The sequence below is a fragment of the Rattus norvegicus genome, chromosome 10 (genome assembly GCF_036323735.1).
Source record: "Rattus norvegicus strain BN/NHsdMcwi chromosome 10, GRCr8, whole genome shotgun sequence".
Taxonomy (NCBI): domain Eukaryota; kingdom Metazoa; phylum Chordata; class Mammalia; order Rodentia; family Muridae; genus Rattus; species Rattus norvegicus.
Genome location: NC_086028.1, coordinates 34960983 through 34978681, shown reverse-complemented (window position 1 = coordinate 34978681; position 17699 = coordinate 34960983). Strand labels below are relative to the sequence as shown.

The following is a 17699-nucleotide window of genomic DNA, read 5'->3' as shown; positions in this document are numbered from 1 at the left end:
GGCAGTGAAGCACTGAGTGGCCCAGCTGGTGTCAGGGAGGGGTGAGTGAGTGCAATGGCCCTGAGTGGACTCTGGGAAGATGATGTAAAATGTACACCCAGCTGCTCCTGTTGGCTTTTCAAAAGATGGCCTGTTAGCTGTGACCTCCAAACCATGTGAGTAGTCAGTCCCTCAGCTGCAAGGCTCCCAAGGCTCCTGCTCCCAGGGAACTGTTTCGGGCAGCTCCCCCCAAAGCGTGGCTCTGACTGCAACGTGCAGGAAGAGTGACACGGGCTTCAGCCGGTGCAGCCCAACTCCAGTGGGGGACAAAAGAAGGCACACAGGCTAGGCCTGGTCATGAGGGGTGAGAGCTGGCAACAAGGAAGGCCAGGAAGTCACTGGCTACTCGTTACTGAAGGAGTCTCTGGGGGGGCAGTGACCGAGCTGTGACCTGGCCTTACCAGGTGAAGAGCTGGGCGAGGGACAGGACAGAGGGCACAGACAACCCTCTGAGGTGTGCATGCAGCTGGCTGGAAGAGTTTGCAGGACTGAAGCAGACTGAGCAGGGCAGGATGCATCTTGATCTAAGTGGGGTGCCTGTATTTATGTGTGATGAATAAATATATGGGTGTGTACACCTGCATGCATAGGTGTTTGCACATCTGTGGGACATATGTGGTATTTATATATGTGAAGGTATGTGTAGTGTATATGTGAGTGTGTAGTGGATACTTGTGTATGTGTAGGAACAGGTCTGTGTGTGGTGTATGTGATGTTTGTGTGCATGCGTATGTGTGAGTGGTTGTATGTGTGACACTGTGCACGGTCTGTGTGTGGAAGCCTCAGGTGGTCAGATGGTGTACTGATGGTCTCAATAGAGCTCAAGAGTCAGTTGGGGGCTTCCTGTGCACAGGGAGAAGATGCTGGATGATCCGAGGTACCACACTCTGCCTGCCACCTTCATTCAGTTCTGCTGGCTGCACTGGGAGCATACGTCCCTAAGGGGTTCGATGTGGTTAGGACTTTCCTGAGGAGGCTTGGAGACAGTGGTGTCCTCTCTGGTGGCTGTGGAGAGGAAGGGACAGATTCTGGAGGGAATCCTGTCAGGACATCTCTGGTTAGGATGCAATAACCAGGAGAGTCAAGATCAAGGATGACTCCAGGTCTACCTGGGCAATGGATGCTGGACTGTCACTTAGGAAAGGGAAGGTATGAAGGATGTGTCTGGGAGTGAGACCCAAGAGACCAGTTCATGGAGCCATCCTGAGTGAGAAGGCCTGGAGCCGCCTGGCTGTGGTGTGGGGGATGGGCCAGCTTCCATCCTGAGCAGCTGTCATGCAGCCTCCTGGAGGTTATTCTGCCTCAGAGTTCTGCCGCAAGAGCGGCTAGAGCCGAGATGCTCACCTCCCTCAGGGGTATGATGAGGCGGCACGCATCTTCCTCTTTGCTGGCAAAGCAGATGTAGTTATAGGAGATGAACATCTGGCCGGGGATGTGTAGCTTGTTAAATGGTGTCCACAGGGTGCAACCTGTGTGTCCATCCAGCCGTTCATCTTTTGGGAGCCGGAACGTGGCCCTGTAGCACTCGTTCTTAGCTCGGGCATCCAGGTCTCTGAGGAAACGAAATGGAAATTCAAGGTAGGGTAAGAATTTTCTGTTTCCACACTGGATTCCAGATCCTTGGGGTCTTCTAGTAAGCAACTCATGCCTGGGAACTCAAGAAAAGAGATGGATTTTTTACACCAAACATTAGAGACAGAACGTAATGTTCCCTTGAGGCTGGATGCTTTGAAAGGACACCTAGAGGCTCTGCCACTTGGTACTGAAGGACAGGCAGTCCTCAGATTTGCTTGTGTCCTGCCTGGAGCAGGAGCAGCATGACACGGGGCCTGAGGTCCTTCCCCATACAGGGAAGAGCCACCCCACCTTGAAACCCAGACAAAATGCCCTGGCAGGGAGCAGTGGGACTAAATCAAACCGTGAAGCTCACACGGTTCCTGCTGTAGAGGAGTGCAGTCTGCTGGCTGGGTGGCAGCCTGATCGTGCCTGTTCTGGGTCTATGACCACACAGACATAGCTTCCTAGCTCCCAAGAGCTTCTCATGTGCCTTGAGTGGCTGGCACCAGGGCCTGAGCATGGACCCAGACTTACAGCTTTGGACACTGCCTGCCATGTCCCAGTATTGCTTCCTATCTTTCTGCCCGGTCATGCTGTCAGTCCCATCAAGAGAGTAACATCCTTGTACAACAACATCCTGATTTAGAAGGCGCACCGTGGGCCTGCACCCTGGTGAATGGGTGCAGCCATGAAATAATCGGACTCCAAACATACCCATGCTGAGTCCAGCAGTGCTCACCCTGGCTCTGGAGCCCAGGAAACATCTGCAATCTCAAGTGAATGCATGTCCTGAAAGCTGAGGCCCAAACAGAGGTGAACTGCTGCGCTGACCACCTTGATGCATTCTCCAGCCACAACTGCAGACAAGATGGCCATGACCTCAGCTCTGTCTCTTTTGCTAGCTTTGGGCCTGAGGGCTCAGACCCATGACACTAAAGCCAGCAACTCTAGGACTCATTTGCCTAAGTCATGCAGCCTCCTGGGACCTCAGCATACTCTGCCTCAGTTATTCTAGCTCTTTTCTCCACTGCTTCTTAGTGAGGGACTGCTCTGTCACCCAGCATCCCAAGTAGTAGGCCTGTGAGGGCATGTGCTGGATGCCTGCCTGGGTTTGTGGACCTGGCCCAAGGACCATCCTCACTGCTGTGGGATCTCCCGCCCTCGGGAGGGTGGCATACCGCTTTAGAGCTGAGATGTTCTTATGTGGCCGGATAGGCCTGGGCAGGGCCTTGTCCTCCAGGAAGCCCTCGCTGTCCAGCAGTTGTCGCATGGCCAGGTTGGCCAGCTGTTCCATGAGCTTGAAGGTCTCACCAATGTTTAGGAACATGGAGAAGAATAGCTCCTGGTCCCGCGTGTCCACACGGATGCTCTCGGGGAAGAGTAAAGTGGCATTCTTCTCCAAGCGTGTAACGTCCACCCACTGTACCACCAGGCTCACTGATAACACAGGGACAGACACACCATCCATTAGGAGTTGGCAAGGTGAGAACTGCCATTCACCCTCAAAACCTCCCTCGGATTCTTCCCTAAGGACACTGTTTACTTCCGCCCCTCCATGTCTGAGCCTAGTCACATTATGACACGATCCATGAGGAGGCACAGTGCATTGGGCTCACTGCTGCTCTGTGCCCAACTTTACTCGTGAATGCCTTACCTGAGTGGATAAAAACTGAAAGGAGCAGACAGGCGGAGAACTAGCTAAGACCCTGGGAGCCCCACTGGGGTATGGACCAAGTCAATACAGTAGATCTGGCACACAACAGGATACCAACCTCCTCAGAGTCGGTAACTGGCCATTGCGGTCTGACAGGTAAACAGTAAGGGGAGGAGGAGGAGGGCCCGGAGGGAAGTGGGCTCAGGAACGAGTGTTGATACCTGCCAACTGGGTCAGCTATAGGAAGCTCCTTTTGGGGTGACAGTGACAGCAGCAGAGGGAGCTGCCGGTTATGCTGGGAGTGAGGCTTGCCTCCTGAGGTCATGAGTAGGTGACAGCGGTAGGTACTGCAGGAAGATGTGTCACTGTGCACAACACTGGAGGCTCCAGCTACTATGAAAGCTACAATATGGGTGTTGCCTGGGTACTCCCACCATAGGGAGTTAAGGTGGCATCTGTGTTTGAGGAGACAAAATATCTAGGTGCAGAGGCGTGGGATATGCACTAGGAATGTGGGTGCAGAGAGGTCAGGGAGGCGAGGGCATTGGGGAGCTGAGCATGATGTAAGGGGTGCCTTCTGGCCCACCTCACCTTCCTTCCCCAGCAAGAAGGAGTAGAAACACAGGTGGTTGACGGTCAGGTAGAGCCAGCCCTGCCGAGGCACTCGGCCCTTCCAGAAGCTACAGGAGTAGTAGTTGACCAGCTTCTCTCCCTCTGGCATGCCGAACTGCTTCCGCATCTTTAGCTCTGCCTCCTTGAATTTCCCTGGGTCCTCGTCCCCCTGGGGCTGCAGGTTCTTGTTCTCTTCTGCGATGATGCCCTAGAGAGGACAGCAGGGTTTGGGCCACTGAGCATATCGGAGTAGTCCCAGAAAGGAGCAGAGAAGCCAGGAACCCAGAATCTAGGACTTCTTTAATTAAAAAAAAAAATAATGAGGGAGGAGCTAGGAGTCTCCTATACCCTGGGCTGACTTTAGATTCTATGTAGCCAAACCTGACTTTTGTCTGACTGCCCCAGTGCTGAGGTTACAGGCACTTGCTGCCACATCTGTGGTTTAGATGGTGCTAAGCTCAAACCCAGAGCCTCAGGCACATCCAGCATGTACTCTAACAGCTGAGCTACACCCTGACCCTCAATTAAGTTTCAAAATCAGCTGCATCTGCCGCCCTCTGTCCCCCACCAGCCCAGTGCTGTTGATAGTTTTCCAGTGCCCTTACCTGTCAGCATCGCAGGTGAATTTTGCATTTGTGCACGCATGCACATATAAGAGCAACTTTGTGAGAAGCTGGTTCTTCCCCCTATGTGGGTTCTCAGAACAGAACTCTGTGGGACTCACACAGCAAGTGCCTTTCCCAGATGCTTCTTCTCACAGGACCTAAGCCTCCTTTTCTTTTCCAGTCTCAAGTAAAGTACATCAGAGGGCAGGCCAGACAATGCCTCCCAAGAGCCTCCCAAGGCTGTCTCTGCCCTTCCCTCTTCCCAGCGGGCTCTGCTTTGGTCTCCACGGGCTCCATGGCTCCTTGCCTTGGGGCCCGCCTGCTTCTGGATCCACTACTCTCTCTACCGTTCCAACTCTTGTTTTCTAAGAAATTAGCTTTGGCCTAAAAAAATCTCTACTTTTTGTCTAATTTCCTGGTTTTTCTGGAGTTTCTAATTTACTAAATGGGACACCCATTAATATCACCTTTCCTTCTTTCCTAACACTTAAAAGTCCTGTCTGTGAACCGCTGCTGTCTTGCACCAGTTCCAAGGTGTAGCATTTCAACCATCATTCAGTAGGTTTTTCCTGTTGTATGTGCACAGCTGTGAGCGTGTACTGGTCTGCACATGTGTGGAGGCAGGAGGCTACGGCCAGGTGTCTTTCCTGATTGCTTTCCACTTTACATATCAAGACTGGGTCCGTGACTTGGGCCCAGAACCAGTGACTGGCTAGTCTCCCAGGCTGCTCCACTTTCTAGTGTTGCAGTGGAGCGGGCTGCTGCAGACTGCCGCAAGCCGCTCGGCATTTACATGGGTACTGGGGATCTGAACTTCCGTCCTAGTGCTTGTGAGGTGAGTGTTTTATCTGCTCAGCCAACTCCCAGCCCTTAGTCAGTTTTATGCGTCCTAATTTCCATGGGCTATCTTGTGATCCCGAGAGGTTTAGGCCTCATCCTCATCACAGCATTACTGTAAGAGGTGGGACCAATTCGGAGGTCTTTCTGTCACTGGGGACATTTAAGAGGACACTAGGCAACTGGGCATGGTGGCACTCAGGAGGCAAGGCAGGCTATGAGTTTGAAGCTAGTATGGTCTACACAGTGAGTTCCAGGCTAGTCAGGATTACATCATGAGATCCTGTGTTTTAAATAAAAATGAGAACAGACACCCCAATTCCTTCACTTCTCTTCCATGTCTTGGCTGTGAGTTTGCTCTGTCACAGACTTGGACCATGATGTGCCAACATAGGTTAACAGGGAGAAACCCACCAGGACCGTGAATCCGAAACCCCCTTTTTGCTTTATAAGCTGATTATCCAAGATACCTGTTAAGTGACAGAAAGTGAACTAGTGTCCACTGACCACCGAGCCATCCTGAGCTTCAGTGTTCTGCTGGAGTGTTTGTTAGGGCTAGCATTTAGCATTTAGGAGATCCGTGATAAGGCTGCTCTTACTACTACTACCCAACAGGAGAGTACCAGCTGGGCTTGCCCTGTTTCCCTGGAGCTAGAAGACAGCGCAGGTCCTGCCTTGAGCTCCAGTGTGTGCAAAGAAGAGCTAAGGAACTCAGTCCGGTCCGCCAGTCTACGGTGTCCAACATAGTGAATTCTCATGGCTTGCTGAGAGAAACTGCATGGTAAAACTCTGCACAGCATAGGCTCTCCCGGGAATCTCAATGTAGCCCAGGCTGTCTGGAGCTCACAAGCCTCTGCTTACCTCCTGAGTGTGGGGATCACAGGTGTGTGCTATTATGCTTGGCTTCATAATCATTATTTGGCTATAAAATATTCCATTAAGTTTACTACACATGACTTAATAACTCCCCAAAGATAACGCACATATCAAAATAAGGACTTAGAAAGTACTGGAGAACTCGAGTAAGATTATTGTTCTCAGGGGTTGGGGATTTAGCTCAGTGGTAGAGCGCTTGCCTAGCAAGCGCAAGGCCCGGGGTTCGGTCCCCAGCTCCGAAAAAGATTATTGTTCTCTTACTACAGAGGAAGGAAAAGTGTTTCCCTCTTATGGGGCTGGGAGGCACTGCTTGTGGTGTTTGGGGTAATCAAGGCTCTAGGGAGCACAGTAGTAACACATGTCAGTCACTCTGCATCTATTAATACACCACAGGGCATACCCCCGAGAATCGCTGCATAAAAAGGTATAAACCTTTTAACTTGTAAGATCTTTTGTTACTTGGTCTGAGTATAGAGGTGCATGTCTTGATGCCAGCACTTGGGTCAAGAGTTCAAGGCTAGCCTTGACTACATAGTAAGTTCTGGGTGAACATGAACTACCTAAGCTTGCATCTCAAAAAACCCCAGGAAGTTGGGCATGGTGGTACATACCTTTAATCCTAGTACTTGAGGGGGGCAGGCAGAGCTCTGTGAATTCAAGGTCAGCCTGATCTACACAGTCTAAATAGGGACTTTCACACCAGGGTTATATAGAGAGACCTTGTTTCAAACAAACAAACAAACAAACAAACAAACAAATAAACAAGTAAAATTACACCAAGAAAAAGATTTCCAGTGTCTTTTCCCATTGGTCAAGGCCCTGGCAAACACAAATACATACGTGCCTATGTATAGAGCACTTCAGAAGGAATACACACCCCAGGCTAACCTTCAGACTCCAGAGGCCAGCAAAGGCAGGGGCTCTGCAGGTGTGTGGGTCAGCTTTGTTAGCCTGAAAAATCAGTGTAAAAGGAAGAACCTGCCTTCCTTTATTTGGTCAGATGGATCCAAAGTTTTCACTCCACAGCTGCAGCCTCTCGTTGCTTTGAGTCTGTGATGGCATGGCACATCATGGTGGAAAGTGTATGGCCATAGAGGCCTTCCCACCTTGCGGTGGCCAAAATGCAAAGAATGTAGAAGGGACCAGGGTCCCAACGTCCCCATTCAAGGACACATCTCCATCCACCTAATTGTCTTACATAAGTTCCCACCCGCTAACGGGCCCAGCATCTTCCAATGGCTGAGAACCAACCATGGGCCTTTGGGGGATATTCAAGATCCCAACTAGAACAAGGGACAATCACAGTCACAGTCCTTTCAACCATCAGAAAATGAGAAAAGACTTCAGTGTTCACCCTGTGAAATGGGTACAAAGCCTACTCCAGGCTGTTTAAAGATGAGGTAGGACAGCTTAATTCTTGGAGTCTGCAGGGCAGTGGCTCCAGGACCCCAGAGATACACGAATCTACAGAGGTTCAAGTCTCTTCTATAAAGAGTTTGCTGATAGCCTGAGCCCACCCCTCCTGAGTCCTTCAGCTCTTCTCACAACATGCATCACAGCAGGAATGCTCTGCTCTCTGACAGTGTTCAGTAAAGATACCATCCGTCCCCCAAATCTTACTGACACACGGTTGGTTGACTATGGAATTCATTGTCTCCCACAGATACACACCACCAACTGTGTGGCTGCTAGCACTCCACAAAGGGAACAGGGTTGGTTGGTAGTAGGACATGGGCCTTACGTGTATCTTGCCCTTGACGAAGGTAGTGATGTCCTCCTCGTTGTCGAAGATGGACAGCGTCTGAAGTAAGTTGTTTTCCAGCCACTCCCAGTGTTTGGTGATCTCTTTGCGGGAAGAACCTAGTTCAGTGGGGGTGGATGAGATCGGGAGAACTCAGACTCACAGCAGAGAGGTCCCCAGTGCTCTGTTCACGTGACCACTGCCTTCCAAGGCACAGATGAACCTTTCCTGCTTACACTCTCTATCACAACAGAATCCTCCCTCTCTCCCTCCCTCCTCTACCAAGGGCAACTTCTGGCTCTGGATTCCCGTTCTTCTGGAGACAATCTATATGGCCCTATGCTGGTGGGCTCATCAAGTTTCTTTGTCCAGTTGACAGATTCCCTGCAGGGCAACCAAACAGCTACTGTCTCCTGCTAGCCTTCCCTATCCCCCAGCATCTGTCTGAGCATTGCAAGCAGGGTAGAAAAGGCAGTATAGTGCTGTTCCAACAGGCCAGGGGATTGTCTGCTTCCGTCAAGAGTCTAGAAGTACAGCCCTGGGAGGTAAAGCAAAAACCCTACACTGGAAAACCTTTCAGAATGGATGCCCAAAAGGACAGGAGGAGAGAGCAAGTTGTATTCTCCTCAGTTGGGCCAGGGTGGGGCAGTTCATGGGTCCTGGCAGGAAAAGCAGCCACGTGTCACAGCCCGGCCCACACACTATTAACTATGAACCAGGTCAGAACACAGGGTGTTTGGGAAAATGCTTCGCTAGGGAGCCACACCTCCAGCCCCGAGGGCGACACCTTTCTCTGATTGGCAACACTCTTGTACCAGCTGTGCTCGTGATCCTGACCCCTTCCTGGCTAGGCCCGGTGGTCCCCACCACCTGCTCCCACCCATGGCTCTGCTCATGGCTGTGCTGCAGCCTGGTGTGCCTTCATTAGGGATGGTTTGTTTGCAAGCAGCTCACCAGACAAGCAACTTCATAGCATGGAGCCTCTCTGATGACAGGCCTGGGGGAGGACAGCCACGGGAAGACATGCGCCGGAAGTACTAGGTAAGTCAGTGAGCCTCACAGTCTCACTGTCGCCCTGTAAGCCCCTTCGGCCACCCATTTCCCCCCACCCCCGGCTTTTCTTTGTGCTTTTCTCTAATGGTCTCCTTCTCCTGGTACACAGAGGTGTGGTTAGTAGGAAGGGACTCCCTTCTGGCCAGAAACCACAATCACACTTCAGAAGTTGAACTGACATATGATGCAACTCTCAGTATTATTTCATCTTTCAAAAACTTAGATTTATGTGTACAAATGTTTTACTTTGCATGTCTGTGCACCACTTGTGTGCCCTCACAAGTCAGAAGAGGGGGTTAGATCATCTGGGACTGGTTATGGATCACCACAGGTTCAGGGAACCAGACCTGGGTCTTCTACAAGTTGGCAAGTGCTCTAACCACTAAACTACTCTCCAGTCCCCAGGGCCATTCTCTTTTATAAGCATATTCCCAGCAGCCATAGATAAAATTGTCATTCTGTCTGTCTGTACCTGTTTGTATTTCGATTATAAATGTTTATGTGTCCACCTCTTAGTTAAAAGTAAGTCATTCAGGGCTGGAGAGATGGCTCAGTGGTTAAGAGCACTAGACTGCTCTTCCAGAGAGGTCCTGAGTTCAATTCCCAGCAACCACATGGCTCACAACCATCTGTGATGAGATCTGACTTCCTCTTCCGGTGTGTCTGAAAACAGCTACAGTGTATTCGCATACATAAAATAAATAAACCTTAAAAAAAAGTCATTCATTTAATATTGAGGACACAAACTATATCATCTCTGTCAGGTACTGGGGATAAAAAGAAATGTAGTAGCTAATTAAATTACTGAGTGTAATTTCTGTAAATTCAGAATTGTCTACAGAGCTCCCTTCATCCAGGACACGTCAAGTACCACAGGATGACACCAGGGTACAGAGAAGTTCAGGCAGTTATCCAAAGCCGCCTAGCAAGGAAGTGACAAGTGAGAATGCTAGCCCAGCTGCCTGGAGTAGCCTGCTCTCATCCTCAGGAGTTCCTGTCCGTCTCATGGGGCAGCCAAGTCACTCCCAGGGGAGGAAGAAAGTGGGAGGTGGATGTGTGTGTCTGAGGAATCTGGGGAGGTGACATCTGATGAGCATTAACAGAGCAGAAGGGACACTGCACAGAAAGCAGCAGAGGCTGGTGGGAAGTCACAAACACCAGGACACAGCTATGGAGGAGTCTAGGGTGGAGGTGGGCAGATCTTGGACATCCGGAATGTCAAGGTGAGAGACTGGGATTTACCCCAGAGCATTCCTGTAAGACATTTGCTGTTGGCAAGCTGCTTCTGAGTCTGAGCCCCAACTATTGGGGAGGTAGGCACAGACAAGGCTAGGGCAGGGATGGCATCCGGTGCAGGAGGAAAGGAAATGGGGAAGTAAAGGAACCATGGCCAGTGAATGGGCTACCATGTGTCATCCTCCCCCACTCTCCCCTACCATGGGGTTACCACCCGTCACCCCTCTCTCTCTCTCCTCTCTCCTCTCTCTGTCTCTCTCTCCTCTATCCTGGGGCTACCACCCATCAAACACACACACACACACACACACACACACACACACACACACACACACACACACACACACTCTGAATCAATTATTTTTTAAAGTCACTTGCCTCCGTGGGACCAAGGTTCATAAAGTTCCCAAACCTTTCAGAGAACCCTTATCTCCTGAAGTAATTCTTGTAGCTCCCCAGTAACCTCTGTGGGTCTGAAAACCAGGAGATCTGGGGTCCTGCTGGGCTTCTCAACTTGGCCTTGGCATACTGACCTGTTTACTTGTCTACAGAGACAAAGGTCATTACTGTTAAGGGTGCCAAGGAGGAAGAATATAGCACCTAGGGCACAGTGTCCATTTCTAGGTTACCACCTGCCTATGCTTTCAATCCCTTGACCGTCTAGCCTCCACCCTGAAGCCGGGTCCAACTGCAAGGCCTACATACTTCTGTACTGAGCCTCCCAGTGTCTCACACATGCTAGGCAAGCATTGTACCACATAGCTACACCTCTAGTCATTTATATGATGTTATTTATTGGTTTTTTGAGGGTTTCTATGTAGTCCTGGCTGTCCTGAAACTCTGTAGACCAGGCTGGCCTTGAACTCAGAGACCTGCCTGCATCTCCATCCCAAGATAAAAGGTGACACCACCGGGGTTGGGAATTTAGCTCAGTGGTAGAGTGCTTGCCTAGCAAGCGCAAGGCCCTGCGTTCGGTCCCCAGCTCCGGGAAAAAAAAAAAAAAAAAAAAAGGTGTCACTACCACTGCCTGTTTTTTGTTTTTTGTTTTTTTTTTCAGAGCTAAGGACCGAACCCAGGGCCTTGTGCTTGCTAGGCAAGCGCTCTACCACTGAGCTAAATCCCCAACCCACCACTGCCTGTTTTTTTTCCTTCTCTTTTATCTTTTTTTTTTAAATAAGGTCTCATGTTGCCCAGGCTGGCCTTGAACTTGCCACAGGACCAAGGATGACAGACTTCTGATCCCTTCTTCCTGAACCTCTCAAGTGCTGGGATTATAGGTATGCACCAGCATGCCCAGTTTATGTGCTGCTAGGGAGCGAATGCAGGGATCTGTGATGCTAAACAACCACTCCACCAAGCCTCGCCCTTAGCTCCTACTTATTTATTTTGAGACAGAGGCTAAGTCTCCCCAGCTGGTCTCAAATTCATGATCCTCATACCTCAGCCTGAGATTATAGGCAAACACAACCATGGCTGGCTGAGTTATCAAACTCTAGAGACCTGTCATCTTACCTTGGGTCACCGACTCAGTGTAATGCTAGACAGGTCACTTGATTGCTCTGGGCCATGGCTTTACTCATCTTCAAAACAGAGGGGGCTGAAATACCTGTGTGGAGGTTCAGGTGAGCAGCTGATACAGGAAGTGCTGTCTGGACACTGAGTCACTTCAGCCTGACTGACACACATTGACCGTCCTCCTGCTCTGGCGTAGATGGGCTCACCTCATCTAAAAACAGCAGCTACAGTAGACTCCTGTCGCTCATGGCAGACATATGCTACAAGGTCCCTCAAACACTGACTTAGAGACTACTCAACCCTTATCCCAGGACCAGTACAAGCAAGGTGAAGGTCTCAATGTTCTAGCCACTCATCCGTGTATGACTTTCTCTCATGAGCTTTTCTATTTAATGATGCTTTGCACGGAATGGGATGGACAGCACTGAGTTTCATTTCAGAGTGAGCTTCTCTGAGGCCTTCTTTCTGTGAGGCACACCCTGTCTTACACATGCTTCTTCAAGGCCCTCTTTCTGTGGGGTGCACTCTGTCTTACACATCCTTCTTCAAGGCCCTCTTTCTGTGGGGTGCACCCTGTCTTACACATGCTTCTCGGAGGTCCTTTTTCTGTGAGGCACACCCTGTCTCACAATGCTTCTTCAAGGCCCCTTTTCTAGAGTACCACAAGCTTCTCTGATGTCCTCTTTCTATGAGGGGCACCCCAGTCTTCCTATACCCAGGGGGGAAGGCAGCTCTCGAGCACTCTCCATGGAGCCCATCCTCATCAGTGAAATCACCAGAGCAGAAAGATGGGAAAATATGTCACCCCATTGATTAAAAAGGACCTTGTTTCTAGTAGAGAGCCAAAATAAGAAAGCCAAGAGCTGCCTTGACCCACTTCCACTGGAGACCCAGGCCGGCACATGAACCAGATTTCTTACCATGTGTGTAAGAGTATTCAATGCTGGGCGTAAATGAGGGGTCTACAGGTAAATATGAGCAAGAAATTGAATGGACCTCTGAGGTCCAACTGCACCTCCCTTGAGACAAGGGGGATTTCAAGAACACAGGTTCTGGTGAAGTCCAGGCCTAAGTCTCCAGGAGCTGCTCCACTTCCCTTGAGGGACATCATGGGGTTCTTGGTAGACATCACCCCATTCAGAATGCATTTCCTGTCCCTTCCCTCCTAGTGTGACTTCATGATTCAGGGCACTTACCACATGCCACCGTCCAGTAGACCTGTGAGTCCTGGGTCTGGTGCAGGATGCGGTAGGGGGCCACACGGGCACTGGAGTCCAGCACCACATCCAGGGTGCCCACAAGAAGACCTATGGGTGGGCAGAGAGAGGTGGAAGGTGAGAGCCCTGGGGGCCAAGCCTAGCCTGAGTCAGCTCACACAGTACATCAGGAAGGCCAGGTAAGGTTAAACAGCCAGACTTTTCACTACTCTCAGGCTTCCTGCCAGGGTCTCTCAAAACTACTCTTCCTGTTTCTTCTAGAAGCATCTATTTTCTTGGCTCTGAAACACAGTAGAGGACTTCTGACACAGGCCCTCACTATGTAGCCTTAGGTGGCCTGGAACTTAAGTAGATCAGGCTGGCCTTGAACACATAAAGATCTGTCTACCTCTGTTTCCTGAGTGCCGGGGTTAAAGGTTTGTGTCACCGTGCCTGGCCGCAGTAGATGTTTAATGTTAACTCAAAGCTCAAACAATTCTGGGAGGCTCTTTTGCAGAAAAATCAAAAGTAGGTTTTATTTATTTATAGACAGGGTCTCAAGAATCCTGGGCTGGCCTCAAACTCTGTAGTTAAGTTTGGATGACTGGGCTAATCCTCCTGCGGTACCCTTCCCTGGTGTTGGCATCAGTCAAATGTGCCACTATACCTGATTTACATGGTGTTGGGGATGAGACATGAGCTTGTCTGTGTGCTAGACAAGCACTCTACCAACAGAGCTGTATCCTCAGCCCCCAAATTAGGTTAAGATGAACATCCCTTTAACATGTATGTATCGAACCCAGGGTTTATACAAGTTAGGCAGGCATCCTGGCAGACCTACACCCCTGGCTAAATATTTTCTTTTTTTTTTTTTTAAAGATGAAAATTGTTTTAAAAAAAAGGAAGATTTATACATGCCACGCTGGACAGTTTTATACCAACTTGACACAGGCTAAAGTCATCTGCAACTTCAACCAAGAAAATGCCTCCATAAGTGTCAGGTTGTAAGCAAGCCTATAAGGTATCCTCTTAATTAGTAATTGATGGGGGAGGGCACAGCTCATTGTGGATGGTGCCATCCCTGGGCTGGTGTTCTTGGATCAGGATCAGAGGCTCAATCCATTATCATTAAGGCAGGGGCATGGCAGTGTCCATGGGGCTGGAGGAGCCAAAAATTCTCTATCTTGATCCAAAGGCAGAGAGGAAAAGATCGCCAAATATTTTCTTTACAGTGAGAAAATGTTATAAATTAAAATAATAAAACAGCACAGTGCCTTTTTCTTTTTTTAAAGACAGGGTCTATGTCACCCAGGCAAGCCTTGAACTCATGATCCCCCTGCCTCTGTTTTATGAGGTGGGATCACAGTGGGTCACCATACCTAACTTACACACTTTATCTTCTATAATTATTTGTTTTCATCATGGTGTGACACACACGAGGAGGTCCGAGGACAACTCCCAGGAGTGTTTTCCTCCTTCCACTACTGGACCTGGGGACTGAACTTGGTCTTCAGGCCCCTTTACTCTCCGAGTCGTTTTTAAGTAACTGCCAGATGCATCTCTTAAGAATGTCCCCCTCCTTCCGGCACTGCTGGCTCAGAACTTTGGTTCCTCAGAGAGCGAGGACTTCTTAATGCCCTCCATATCAAACCCAGGAAGGCAACGCAGACTTTTTAAACTGCACGTGCGATTCTGCACACTGCAGTTCTGGAAAGTTTGGGCGGCCTTCAAAGTCATGGCTGAAAAGGACAAGGAAACATCTTTTAGAATCATCAGATTTTTGAAAAACTTTTTTTTCCCCCTTGGAACTGAAGCATTTTAGGGCATTTCAAGTCCTCCTTACCCACTCCACTTACCCTCTGGCCTGATGACAGTTTGTGGCAGTGTTCTTTGTCAATATCATCATTTCCTGGCAAATCGGCAGGAAACCCCTATCTTCTGCCACTGTCTGCCTGATCCACTCCTCTTGATTACTTAAACAGTGACGTAATCGAAAGACCCTGCCTGTTTTTCCTGTTTGAAACGTATTCCTTCCTTTTCGAGGAAGTGCTGCCTCTGGGGAGATCTGGAAATCTGCTGCTGCTGTCTTCTTGGCTTACAAAACCATTTCTCTCTATTATTCACTTTTAATACTCTTTGCTAACCTACCACTTTTCATCTGACACCCCCCCATCTTTAATAAGCGCAGCGAGCAGTTACAGAATAGATTTAAACAATTTCTTGTTTGTTTTACTAAATTGTTAAAAAAAAAAAAAAAGTCCAGTCACTTTACATTGCAGTTAGGAATCTGGAGAGTGGCTCAGCTAATAAAAGGCCCACCATGAAAGCAGGAGGATCGGAGTTCGGATCCCATGTGCCCACAAAACGAGGGGCGTGGCTGCTTGGGCGTGTAACCTGAGTGCAGGATCTCTGGAGTTCACTGACCAACAGCATCTCGAAGCACAAGGTTGGGGAGAGCTGTAGGAGACACTCGTGCCAACGTCTGGCCTCCACATATACAGGCATGGGCTCCTGCATGCACACGGGGCTGGCTGGTCTCTGTGAGTTTAAGACTAGCCTAGTCTATGTAATGAGTTCCAGGCCTGCCAAAGCTAAATAGTGAGACCACAACCACAACAAAAGAAAAAAGGCACGTCCGAGCCTTACTATATGGTTCGCAGTCAACTTCGGAATGTTCACGTTGAGGTTTTCCGCTTGGTCTTGGGAACACTCTTTTAGAGTTTCTGTATAAACTACTGGCTTAGCCATATTGCAGGACCTGAAATCTTTTTAACTTACTGACCCTCTCCTCACACCCACTCTTTAATTAGATGTTCAAGTTAACAAGCTATTATTAATATTAATTATTATCTTAATTGTTTCCTTTTTTTGTTTTTTTTTTTTTTTTTTTAAAGACAGCACAGCATTTCTCTGTGTAACCCTGTCTGTCCTGGAACTCACACTAGACCAGGCTGGCCTCAAACTCAAGAGATCCCCCTGCCTCTGCATGTACCACCATGGCTGACTTATCTCATTCTTAGTAACATGTACGGGTGTTGTGTCTGCATGTTTATCTCTGCACCGTGTTTGTGTCTGGTGCCCATGGATGCCTGAAGAGGGTACTGGATCCTCTATAACCAAAGTTACGGATGGCTGTGGTATTTGAACCTGGCTCCTACAGTCCTTAACCCCTGAGCTGCTTCCTCAGGCCAGGTTGGTCAGTTTTGCAAAGAGGCTTGAAGAAACCTGCATTACTGATGAATCTCTTAGGGATACAGTGCTAAGGAGGTTGTGGACAGCCGTCCTTAACCCCTGAGCTGCTTCCTCAGGCCAGGTTGGTCAGTTTTGCAAAGAGGCTTGAAGAAACCTGCATTACTGATGAATCTCTTAGGGATACAGTGCTAAGGAGGTTGTGGACAAACCTGGCTCACTGGGATTTGGAATTTACAGGACGGCTGGCACAGTAGTCTGGATGCTCAGCCTTGGGGGCGAGGGGTGGGGGGGTTTGGACACAGATGAATGATAAAGCAAAAAGGACTTGTCCCATGACCGTGCCCTATGTTCCTCAGTGGGCTTATGGTAGCTTCCAAGGTTGGTCACTGGGCTGTCCAGGAGGGCCGTTTCCTAACTCACAATAAACATTGGGCCCCAGAGGCAGGCCCAGCACCACCTCCAGTCATCTCTAGGCCCTTTGAGAAGCAGCCTGATTGTGGAAGAGAACATTGAGTTTTCTTGGAATAGGTACAGTCCCTTCCACATTAAGAAGTGTGGCTCATGAGATGCTGGCAGCTGATGTCACCTATGAGAGGCCTCCAACTGCATCTGGCAGGACTGTCGGCTGCCACACTGAAAAATCAGGGCATTCACAGAAAATTCACTTTCTGTATCGAAAGATCTGGCATCCAGAAGGGTCCACGTACTGGAACTGCTGCAGGGCCAGATCTGTGGTACTTGACAGGCCCTGGAGCCTAAGGGGCTTCCAACAAATTCTGTTCAATAGATTCCTACAGTGCCACATGTCACACAAAGTCAGAGGCACCCACTCCAGCTGCTTCTGTGTGAGTGGTAGTGCCCAGATACCTAAGAGGCACCTGAGGTAGTTCAGAGGGACACTTCATAAATGCTGATAAATATGCAAAAACAAGCTTTGGGCTGGGAACTCGGATGGCATCAAGTGAGAAGAAGCCGGAGGAGGAAGGGGAGCAGAGGTCAGGGCATCTTTGGTCTTCACAAAGAGGCAATTCTTCAGTGAACTAGGAGTAAAGGGGGTAAAAGAAAACGTGTGCTTACACCACTTGGTCCTTCAGAGGCAGCTGGGGAAACTGAGGCAGAGGGCGAGCTGGGGGACCCTGCTGGCTTCTGGCTGTTAAGTCACTTTACAGGACGGTGCACACGTCCCGGCGGAGGGCCACTAGTGTCCTTCCCCTGCTGCCCGCCCCAGGACCGTCCTCCTCACCCGCGTTCCGACCCCCCTGTGCCACTGCGCGTGCCCGCGGGTCGCGTCCTGCTGCCCCGCCAGGCCTGCTGCGCACAGGCCCGGCCGCCCGCGCCCCGCTCACCCGTGAGGCCGCCACCCTTGCCATGGCCTCGGCGCCGCTGCAGCACGAAGAAGGGGTTGGCCCGCTCCGTCACCCATAGCGCGTTGGCCACCAGCACCTCCTCCGGGCCGAGCCACATCCCGCGGCAGCTCACACCGGGCCAGAGCCCGTGAGGCGGAAGCGCGCGCCGCGGTCGCTGCGCCCGAGTCTAGCCGAGCTGAGCCGAGAGGCCGGGGCGGGGTCGAGACGCCGGCCCGATGG

The 17699-nt window shown here is 50.1% G+C and overlaps 1 protein-coding gene across 7 annotated transcripts in view; it reads right to left on the bottom strand.

The window, feature by feature from the left end:
* Tbc1d9b (TBC1 domain family member 9B) overlaps window positions 1-17670 on the bottom strand; it is a 37216-nt gene extending 19546 nt beyond the window's left edge. For 3 of the 7 annotated variants that reach the window (XM_063269328.1, XM_006246295.5, XM_063269330.1), the window contains exons 1-6: window positions 17460-17667; window positions 12922-13032; window positions 7922-8040; window positions 3842-4070; window positions 2775-3033; window positions 1384-1591 (exon numbers count right to left, since the gene is read on the bottom strand). In XM_063269328.1, coding sequence (XP_063125398.1) covers window positions 1384-1591; window positions 2775-3033; window positions 3842-4070; window positions 7922-8040; window positions 12922-13032; window positions 17460-17577 — 1044 coding nt within the window. In that variant the 5' untranslated portion in view covers window positions 17578-17667. Of the gene's footprint in view, window positions 1-1383; window positions 1592-2774; window positions 3034-3841; window positions 4071-7921; window positions 8041-12921; window positions 13033-17459 lie in introns of all 7 variants that reach the window. The other 4 variants (NM_001394243.1, NM_001394244.1, XM_008767690.4 and 1 more) reach the window with 2 other exon arrangements.
* Window positions 17671-17699: the final 29 nt, after the last annotated feature.